This window comes from Aplysia californica, unplaced genomic scaffold (assembly GCF_000002075.1).
Source record: "Aplysia californica isolate F4 #8 unplaced genomic scaffold, AplCal3.0 scaffold00009, whole genome shotgun sequence".
Lineage (NCBI taxonomy): Eukaryota > Metazoa > Mollusca > Gastropoda > Aplysiida > Aplysiidae > Aplysia > Aplysia californica.
Genome location: NW_004797279.1, coordinates 1,844,795 through 1,855,972, shown reverse-complemented (window position 1 = coordinate 1,855,972; position 11,178 = coordinate 1,844,795). Strand labels below are relative to the sequence as shown.

General features: G+C 41.0%; 1 protein-coding gene across 1 annotated transcript in view; it reads left to right on the top strand.

Moving 5' to 3' along the window:
• Positions 1–1,833: 1,833 nt before the first annotated feature.
• The window catches only part of LOC101861332 (solute carrier family 23 member 2), a 17,920-nt gene continuing 8,575 nt past the window's right edge, over positions 1,834–11,178 (top strand). Inside the window, exons 1-8 of the mRNA XM_005089847.3 lie at positions 1,834–2,058; positions 3,188–3,345; positions 6,000–6,094; positions 6,554–6,651; positions 7,263–7,339; positions 8,163–8,267; positions 8,941–9,061; positions 9,545–9,701. Coding sequence (XP_005089904.1) covers positions 1,834–2,058; positions 3,188–3,345; positions 6,000–6,094; positions 6,554–6,651; positions 7,263–7,339; positions 8,163–8,267; positions 8,941–9,061; positions 9,545–9,701 — 1,036 coding nt within the window. The remainder of the gene's footprint in view (positions 2,059–3,187; positions 3,346–5,999; positions 6,095–6,553; positions 6,652–7,262; positions 7,340–8,162; positions 8,268–8,940; positions 9,062–9,544; positions 9,702–11,178) is intronic.

Below are 11,178 nucleotides of genomic sequence, written 5' to 3'. Positions count from 1 at the left end.
CTTGTTTTTGTTTTTATTTTGGCTTCTGGTTTAAATTTTGTTTTTGTTTTGTTTATTTTTTGCTTGCTTCATTCTTTGACCTTTATACCAGAAGAGAAGTGTTATGACATCTTGATGGGTTTTTTAAAGTTGGATTATACGCAAGACAACAGACAATGATAAACAAGTTTTAAAAAATACATAGAATCCTCACTTTATATCAGAAGGAAATTATTTCTGTTAGAAAGGATGATTCTATATTTGGCGGAACGGACTGGAAACTACATGTATATTCCACAACATGAAGGACACTTCAAATATCAATCCGGAATACCCAAGAAATACAGTCTGATATTCTTAGCATTCCAGTTTGCGCCTCACTCTCCACAATTGCAGTAGCCTCTTGGCCTACCAGTAACTGCTTACTTTGTTATTACTCACTACTGTCTTTTTTTAGGGTGATAAATGCCAGGGGGAAAGATATTTAACATAAAGGGAAGAAACTACGAATACCTTTTTTTTTTTTTTTTTTTGTTTCTTGTTACGCTACATTATTGTTATTCGTGTCTTATAATTGATTTATGAGGGCGAGTTGTCAGATTTGTCATACTTAGCTACGAATGACCGACAGCAAGTCTGAAGACGTAAATAATTTGGAAATTAGATCCAATGGCCGCACTCAGAGATTTCTATCACTGGACATAACAGTAGCGACCCATTGAATTCTGGATGAATCATTAATGGTAGGCAAGACGGTATAACCTTTGTTAAAAACATTTTTCATTAAAACCATTCACAAGGCTTAATGTGTAGCTCTATTTAATGCTCTAAATGTAAAACATGGCTTCCGTTACATTTGGCAAGCTTTATGCTCCCGTTGGCTGTTACTTCCTTTCAAAACAAGGTGATTTGTTAAACTACAGTTGTAGTACCAATTTAGAATTCATTCCAGATTTTCGCTAAGCCAAAACTCTGGAAGAAGAAGAAGAAGAAGAAGAAGAAGAAGAAGAAGAAGAAGAAGAAGAAGAAGAAGAAGAAGAAGAAGAAGAAGAAGAAGAAGAAGAAGAAGAAGAAGAAGAAGAAGAAGAAGAAGAAGAAGAAGAAGAAGAAGAAGAAGAAGAAGAAGAAGAAGAAGAAGAAGAAGAAGAAGAAGAAGAAGAAGAAGAAGAAGAAGAAGAAGAAGAAGAAGAAGAAGAAAGAAGAAGAAGAAGAAAAAGACATTACATAGAGGAGGAGGAGGAGGAGGAGGAGGAGGAGGAGGAGGAGGAGGAGGAAAGAAGAAGAAGAAGAAAAAGACATTACATAGAGTTTGAACAATATTCAATTTATGTCAATAGATTCGAAGAGGATTGGAAATGGGTGGAGTGACGCTGTTTGTCAAGACTTTAGCAGAAATAGTTCCGACTTTTCTCTGTGTTTCTGCAAAACTGAAAGAGGAATTAATTGTCTTTTATTTTAGATTCCACGAAAACGCCCTACTTGGGTTGTTACAGAAGGGCTGTGTGTTTTCAAGTGTCCTACAAATCAATTATCATACATGCTGTATTTTCTGTTGAGATAAAAGAAGAAGAAAAGATGTATGCTTTCCTGCCGATTGGTCCCTTTTCAGCCAGCCACGAGAAACGCTTCCGGAGTTCTGTAAATGCGACACCACCGAGGTCTTTATCTGGATCATTTATAAGGTCTATGAACGCGCATCTCATTAGCCCCTCGTGGCTAGTCGCTTGGATTTAGATGTTCTCTTTTTGATCCACGGGACTTGAGTCTAGCAGTCTTTCAAATAGTTCTAAAGAGGTAGCATGTGTGTCTCAGGCAACCAGATTTAGAATAATAAGAGACCATCCTGTGGTGATAATGGCGCGTTCAAGAGAAATATCTGTTGTGAAAACAACAGGGAAAAATAATTTTGTGGAAAATGACAATACAGACGAAACTAACCATTTCTGTCCTCTCCGAGAAGAGATTTGTGAAGAGACAGAGCCAGTTGTTGTTTATGAAGACACAGACCACGACAAATCACTTGTCTACAATGTGTCCGATAATCCGCCGTTCCATCTACTTATCGTGTTTGCTATGCAGGTAAAGGCTTGCGTTTGTGATGGGCGTTCCAAAATGTCCTTATAAAATACAAAATCAGTTACTGTAGAGAATGATTTGTCCTTCTGCTGATTTGTTGAAAAGCAGGTACACTTTTGATCACACAAAAAGGGGGAGAGGCGCTTTCTATTCTAGCCACGTCCAACCTTATCCTCTACATAATCGTTATCACAGCCAGATGCCCTCGTTTTATTGTTCGCCATGCATGTACAATATCAGACTTGGAGAGACTTCAAATAACAGAACAGGAGGAACCCAAGACTTACACAACCCATAGGGTTGTTGTTGTTTATTTGTTTGTTTTTTGTTAACTACATTTAACCTAGCGTCTTGATTTTTCACGGGAGATTATGATTTTTATCTCAGGTTTGGGAGTGCGAGATTTCAGTTATATTGGTTATAATAAGTTCAGTTTTCTAGCTCTTATTGAAAAATATTCCCACGGACGTTTATCCTGGATGGGGAACAACTAATGCTCATCTTTCAAATTGGCTACATTAAGTATAGACAGGCGTATTAATGTGGCTCACAGGACCAGGTTCAAACCTTAACTGAAAACAATCACGCATCTTAGATGCAGTTGTAAGAGCATTTAAAGGCTCCTCTTTCAACGGAAATTCAGTTTCCAAACAGACCCATACAAACATTGTACTAAAGTCACTTATAATTGGCATTTTCAAGGTACTGTAGTTGAAACAGGAAAACTGCAGAATTATGGCATGTGTTCGAATGTATCACCAGTCTTAATTATTTGTATGTACCTTTGCAGTACCTCTTGAAGCTTAAAAATTTAGGTCTTTTATTGATGAATAATTTTTTACGCTGATATTTCGGACGACTACCCGGAATCATCATCATCATCATCATCATCATCATCATCGTCGTCATCATCATCATCATCATCATCATCATCATCATCATCATCATCATCACACTGTCGTCGTCGTCGTCGTTGTCACCATCACCATCATCATCACCACCGCCACCTATGCAAAAATGCTTTTGTCTATAACCATCAACTGCCCCTTCCCCTATCCTATCCCCTTTTTCTCCGACACCCTGCACCCCTTAACAACCCCCGCACCCCCCCCCCTTCTGACATTTTGTACAGCAATGCCTGTTGTGCATCGCATCCCCTCTGAGCAAGGCTGTCATCGTGTCTGAGATCGTGTGCGCCACACAAGAGGAGTCTATCAAGGCACACCTGCTGAGTGCCACCATGTTGATGACGGGACTAGCCACCTTCCTCATGCCCACGATAGGAGTTAGGTCAGTGGAAGAGTTGAGAGGTTACATAAATTAGACGACTTGCTCAATCGACAATCAGTCAGTCTGTAAATCTGTTAACTAACAACACTGAAACGTCTAAAGGTTCAAGACAGGTAGCCATCTCCCTCCTGCCTACAGTAAGACTCGGGCCAGTAACTTTGCTCGAACCTATACTGTAATATTATATCTGCTTGATTATAATTATGCTCGTATTCTTTGGGCTTTTGTCAGCTGACTAACACTAAAAGTAGAAAAGTTTTTCTATGATTGCGTTTGTGTTGGGACCAATTACCCTCTTCTTGCCCACCTATATTAATTTGAAGCCTTGAAAATGTATCTATCTATCTATCTATCTATCTATCTATCTATCTATCTATCTATCTATCTATCTATCTATCTATCTATCTATCTATCTATCTATCTATCTATCTATCTTTGTGAATGTGTGTGTTTGTGTGTGTGTGTGTGTGTGTGTGTGTGTGTGTGTGTGTGTGTGTGTGCATGCACCATCCAGAGAGAGAGAGAGAGAGAGAGAGAGAGAGAGAGAGAGAGAGAGAGAGAGAGAGAGAGAGAGAGAGAGAGAGAGAGAGAGAGAGAGAGAGAGAGAGAGAGAGAGGTTGAGAGAAGGGGAATATATTATAACCTGAAAAACAACGAGATTCTGTCTATCTGTTTGACAAATCTATGTACATTGTATTCTTAAAGAACTAAGTTGAGCAAAAGGTGTCTTTCTTGGTGCTGATTAAACCTTTTCCTTGACGACCTGAGACAATTTTGATCTCATTAACATCTTTGAAACAAAGGATGAACACAAGCTCAGAGCGAGAGCACAAAGGTCGTGGTTTTTTGGGGGGTTAAATTACAGTGACGTATTCCGGTCAGCGACAAAATCTTCTCCAACAGAAGTCCGTGATGGAGCGTACCAATTTCTACATTCGCAAAAACGGACTGCCTTAAGTATAACAGAGGGTATAACGCCAGCCAGCGAATTTCTTTAGTGGGATCTTCACTTACATCTTCACAGAAAGACCATTATTCTTACCTGTTCCAGTCGATTGATGGTTGTTGGCTTGATGGGTCGTTAGCAATCTGGCCAGTTTCATTTTGCCCTTTACTTAATATTCATCTGAAAGTGCCCTTTCCTCTCTTTCAACTTGCTTCGTTTATTCTAATTTTGTTGAAATTCTAGCAAAGGCCTCATTTTTTATCTCAAAACTCTAATATTATTTTTTTTAAACATCATCTTTCAGCGCTCTATAATTTAGTCATAAATCTTGAAATAACAGGAACTATAAATTTTGTAAATACAACTGACAGAGTTGGAGCTGCTCTGCTCCTGGTTGGTTTCTGATGATGACGTTGCATGCCGGTAAGTGAGATCGGTGGTTTAATGCTCCTCTCGGGCTAGTAAACGAAACGTCATGGTTTCGAAGGTACCAGGGCCCCTACGTTGTGTTCTCGGGAAAGGCATTTCGCACACATTTTCCTTAATTCACCCAGGTGGGAATCGGTACCCTGCTAAAGACAGCAAAAGATCTTGTCATTATTTTTAGAACGCTATACCGGCTGCTTGCCTGGTTTCTAAGTATTCTAGCATTTGCTGGGGTAATAATAGTTGTAAAGCGCATGAAGTATGTTTTATATTTAGTAGAGGTTTTACAGCGCTCGAAACTGCATACGGTCAAATGAGCGCCAAGGGGTGGATGTCAACAGAGAAGTCCTTACAGGGAATCAGACTTACTCTGCTCACCTCTCTAAAGCCCCCCCCCCCCCCCCCCCTTTGGGAATGGCCTAAAGACACTTCAGTCAGTAGTACCGGGGGGTCGCATGGAGTATGCTGTAGAGTATAGAGCCTTGGTAAGCGCAACATAAATGCAAAAATAATTAATAATAATAATCTTTATTATTACTATTATTATTATTATTATTATTATTATTATTATTATTATTATTATTATTATTGTTGTTGTTGTTGTTGTTGTTGTTGCTGATGCTGATGCTACTACTGCTGCTATTGTTGCTGTTTTTTTGTATGTATGTGTGTGGTAGCCTATCCGTTCGAAATGTTTAGAGCCACGAAGAGCGTGCTCTTCGCCAAGGCCACAGCCTCTCTTGGGTAGCGGGTGAGGCAGTCCAACCTCCCTGAATCCTCCCCAAAGAGATGCCACTGCTGGACATCAGTGGCGGGCATCTCTGCGGCCAGTGCTCCAAATCTCGGGGCTCCTCGCTGCACAATGGACAGATTGGGTCCGATTTTTGTCTATTCTATTATTGTAGGCCCGCAGCCCAGAAACGTGACCAGTCCTGATTTTTGCCAGTAGTGACTGGTCACTGCGGGACTTAATTTGAGCCTCTAGTTTTAAGGAAATTGCCCTGTATATTTCCTTTGTCTGCGAGTGGGATATCGGAGGGTCTTTTGTGATCCGTTTTATCTGGGCGCACGCACTTGCAATACTCAGCTGGCACTCAACTGGCACTCTCAGACCCATAGGGAGCTACCGCAATCAACACTGTTGTTCTTGTTGCTATCGTTGTTGTTATTGTTGTTGTTGTTGTTGTTGTTGTTGTTGTTGTTGTTGTTGTTGTTATCAAATACGCACAAATGTGCTTGGAAAACCCGTAAAGGATTTTCAAACTCAACTTCTCTTTCTCAGGTTACCAATTTTCCAGGGACCGGCGTCTTCCTACATAATTCCTTTACTCAGTCTTCAAGGTCTGGACGAGTGGAAGTGCCCGGATGTTGTTGCCGGTAGGTTGATTTGAGCAGATGGTGCATACTTGTGAGACTACGTCACTATTCAACAGGTTCGACAAGATGTTGAGGAGAAAACTGGCCAAATTTTGTATTTCACTTTATCTATGGCTGTCTGGCATCATACAACCCAACGGACAAGTGCGCGCTCAACGCTTTTTTTAATATTGAGAACTGCCTTCACTGTTTTATTTTTATGGTCCCCTCTTGTCATCGAAACCTTGAGTGTTCATTCCGTATGTTGTTGGGTTTTTTTTAATCTTTTAAAAGGACTACTTTGTGATTTCATAAGTCTGGGCTATAACAAGTTTGCGGAGGTGGAAAGGGAGGTGGGTGGGTGTTAATATATTTAAAATATGTAAATAGGTAGCCCACAGCAAAACGACACCACTGATTGCTGATTGATTTCAAAGCTATGATTTTTGTAACAAACAGTGACATAAACTATCTCTTCAGGCATTGATCCCATCACTAATGAGACTGTCAGCTATGCTCTTATCGGGAATGGAACAGTTGTCCCTACGAAGGAATTGATCTTCTCAAAAATACAAGAGGTGAAGTTTCTCATAAAGCCAGCTGTTATTGTGTCTGATTCACTTCCGTCTTTTGGATTAAGTGTGTTCGCATCATACTTAATTGACTATGCACATGTGCATCACGCATTTATTAATATTAATGACTTGTTGCTCTCGCATTTCGTCCTCTTGACATGATAGTCTTTGGGACCATAGTTCTCTCATCACGTCTTGGAAAGCAATGGACTTGAGATCGATACCTCTGTGAAAACAATTTATTACCTGCAACTTCATCTTTGTACTCGGGAGTATCCTACATAACTTGAGTGGCTTCTGACAAACACTCCACTAGAAATTTCAAAACTGCAATCCGAGTTGATTCCCAAACATCCTTATGATTGGCTATTCGGTATCTGGGCTATCTTTACGTAGCCATATATAAATAAATAAATTATATATTTTATATATATATATATATATATATATATATATATATATATATATATATATATATATATGTGTGTGTGTGTGTGTGTGTGTGTGTGTGTGTGTGTGTGTGTGTGTGTGTGTGTGTGTGTGTGTGTGTGTGTGTGTGTGTGTATACATGTATGTATGTATATCTTACTTTTTTCTGTCTGGTTTTTTTTCAGCTGTCTGGAAGTCTGGTACTTGCTGGGTTTTTGCACTTTCTCATCGGGTTGACTGGTTTTGTAGGAATCATAGTCAGGTAGGATATGTACTTCGAGTCATGTAGGGAAATTGCAATGGACCTGATGAGACATTTACCCAAATAGAAGTACCGCTAGGCTAAGAACTGAGTCAAGGAAGCTGAGGATGGGGGGGGGGAGAAAGAGAGAGAATGAGAGAGAGAGAGGAGGGGAGGGAGAGGGAGAGAGAGAGAGAGAGAGAGAGAGAGAGAGAGAATTAAGCTGAAGCGTCCTGGTCTACTTTCATGAGGTTGTGAGATGATAGGTGCGACAGAAACGTCCATCATGATGGGTTGTTTATTTTCATCTTAAAAGATCTCGTGGCAACTTTCCTGGGGAGGGGAGGGGGGTTGCCACCCATTCCATGTTTAATGCATAGGTGCCATTTTCATGACTGCTGTGCGTTCCATTTAAGGACCTACCCCTAATCTAGAACTGTCTTTACATATTCTGGACCCCGCTGTTCAGTCGGCTGCAAGTGAGTACTTCGCGTCCGTTTTGAGAGGAAACAACATGTTAAAGTAAATGATAGTGTTTGGTTGCACCATGTTGAACACCGACCTCAATGAGAAGGTAAAGTAACAAACCTGCCAATGGAACTGTTATGAAATTATGTCTTTGGTTTGAGATTTAAAACAATAGACATGCACTGTGATTTTGGGGCATCGTATTTCCCTGCAATTACGTCCTGTTTGTAAAGGTTTTTGACAGTCTGAAGAGTTATTATAATAATATAACAAATTTCGTTTCCGTCTGATATTGCATATTTCCTTTTTTTATTTCTTTTTCTATAGTTGTACGAATTGTACATGTATATGAATACACATGTTTTGCTATTGCCAGGTACGTGGGTCCTGTCACGATCGTGCCAACAATTGTTCTCATGGGCCTCCAGATGGTGTCCGTTGTGCTGAAATTTTCTGAAACGTGTTGGCTCGTAGCTTTCATGTAAGTACAGTGTAATCGATCTTCTAGTCTTCTACCGCAGGGCTGTTCTTTCACTCCTAAAAAATGCATTTGGCAACATTTACATTATTAGATGTCCTTAACTTGTACACAAAAGGTAGAAGCATGATTGTCCTAAAAGAAGTTTCGTTTGATAAACACTTTCATCAGTGCATGTGAACTCACGGTTTTCAAGACGATTTTTCTATAGAGTCAGTGGTCCGTCTTATAGTCTTATTTAAAGGGAGGTCCTTATTTTTGTGACTCAAACTATCAAAATCTCTCTACTAATGTATTGGCAGAGTGACTTGCATATATAGAAATTCAAGACTATACGCCAAAACATACCCAGCTCTTGGGTTACTCGTTTTATACGTGCTGCGGGTCTTTAAATATTTTTTTAAAGATCAATAATATATTTGTCTTTCTGCTGAAACGTTGTATCCCTCTAGACAGCCGTGGTTGGCCCTGACGCAGGGTCGAAGCAGCCCACCTCCTAAAAGTCTAAACAGTGTCGATGGGGACGTGAAGCATCTACAACTAGAAGTGTGCACTGCTCCAGAATGGTGAAGTTTTGAGAAAAATCATCTTCACCCCGCCTCAACTAAGAGCACTAGGTGTAGCCATCATTAAATTTCGAATAATTATGAATAATCAAGTGCCCAAACCTCCGCAGCACAGCGTTGGCCAGTCTGATACTATCTGTGTACATGAGCAACAAGAAGACTCCCATACCCTTCTGGACACGTAGCCGGGGCTTACACATCTTCTGGTACCCGCTTCATCAAGTGTTTGCGGTGAGACGTGTGTGTGTGTGTGTGTGTGTGTGTGTGTGTGTGCGTGTGTGTGTGTGTGTGTGTGTGTGTGTGTGTGTGTGTGTGTGTGTGTGTGTTTAAGGAAGAAGGTGAAATTTATGTAGTAAATCCCATTTCTGCGAAATGTGGCTTGTCACTTTGTTAGTTTGTATTAGGTGGCAGAGTAAGTTCTACACCCACGTACATTTCTTAAAGAAATAGGTTTTCATAACATAATCTATCTCTCTCTCTCTCTCTCTCTCTCTCTCTCTCTCTCTCTCTCTCCCTCCCCCCCCTCTCTCTCTCTCTCCCTCCCTCCCTCTCTCTCTCTCTCCCTCCCTCCCTCCTCTCTCTCTATCTATCTCTCTCTCTTTCTCTCTCTCTCACACACACACTCACACGCACGCACACACACTCACGCGCTCACGCACGCACAAAAACACGTCAAAACAGATTCACATACTTCAGACAAACAATACTCCCCAGATCCTGATCAGCATGCTGTTAGGCTGGGCTTTGAGCGCCTTGCTCACGGAGACAGGATGGCTGTCTGATGACCCCAAAAGCAAAAACTTCTTTGCACGAACAGATACCAGGGTGCACGTGATCGAGGAGAGCAACTGGTTCGTCTTGCCGTACCCAGGTGAAGCATACAGAGCTTCGGGCTTGGTGGGTGCGCACAGACCAACTTTAGCTGCCCAACAGTATTATAACAGTCTTCTGTGCGTGATTCGTTCCAGTGTACTGTGTAACACAGACGGTTTGAGTAGCAGTTGTCAGCATGTTGGAACAGAACACAAACTTTTCAGTCGTCGTAAACCAGAGTTGCCTGTGCGAGCGGGGCTTCTTTAGTTTATTTCATTGTTTACACTTGGGCGACTAAAACTGTTGAATGAGCTCTCGTGGCCTAGAGGTTAAGGTGTTTGCCTCTTTTTCAAAGGTCCCGGTTCGAATCCGGGTCGCAACGGAAAATTGTCTTCTCTAGAACTGTCTCCTTTCACCTCCTTTCCTGCTCTCTAGCAATTTTCTGTCGTCTGCTTTCGTCTCCACTTTCTGCCTCCACTCCATCACCTCCTTTGCCCCCTCCTCCTGGCTCCTGACTCTTTCTGCAGCCTTTCTACTGCTACTCCTTGGCTCCTTCTTACTGCTGTCTTTCAGCCACACTCCCTGATCTTTTGGTAGGAAAGATCTACACCTAGCCTTAATCTCGGACAAGGCAAAAAAATCTTGCAGGTCCAATGTGCAAGTTACGCACGTTACAGATCCCTTGGTGGTCTAAAATCGATAAGAGTAGACTTCGGTAAAATTCAAAATTTCCTACTAACTGAAAAGGTTTGGTGTGTGATATGAAAAAAAAAGATGCATAACTTTGGAATTCAAGTAGATTTTTTCAATTCTAATTTGTTTATCTGGAAGTTAAAAAGGCAGGCAACATCGTGCATGCTATGACATATGCAAATGCATGCTTCTGATTTATGCATGATGGACGCGCTGCAACATTACTTCAGATCTGTCGCTGGTCACACAGGGTAAGAGATCAAGGGGAAGACCGCGTGGAACCTGGGGAAGAATCACAGAAATTGATGTACAGAGAAGTGGGAAGACATTGAATAACATTTAGAGGCTAGCCCAGGATAGAGAAAGGTGGAAGGTGTTTGTCCGTGGCCTATACCCTGGTGCAGGGAGAGAAAGGCAATGATGATGATGTCGCTGGTCAGACACACGTGACCGTTCCGTCCTCAAGGGATCAAATTTCAATAACAAAAAAAATATGCGGGCGAATGACACCTCCTACCTTGGGAGGGGGGGGGGCGGACGAAAGAATGAAAGAATCAAGAAAAGGAATCAAGAACGAAAAAGAAAGATAGGAGAAGAAAGAAAGAAAGAAAGAAAGAAAGAAAGAAGGAAAGAAAGAAAGAACGAAAGAAAGAATGAAAGAAAGAACGAAAGAAAGAAAGAAAGAAAGAAAGAAAGAAAGAAAGAAAGAAAGAAAGAAAGAAAGAAAGAAAGATGAGAACCATTTGGATTAAATTAGAGTACCAGTATGTTTAGTACAGTTTAAGTTTTTACTCCAAGATTGGCGTCTGTAACAGCTTAGCATTGCATACATCGGAGACCAG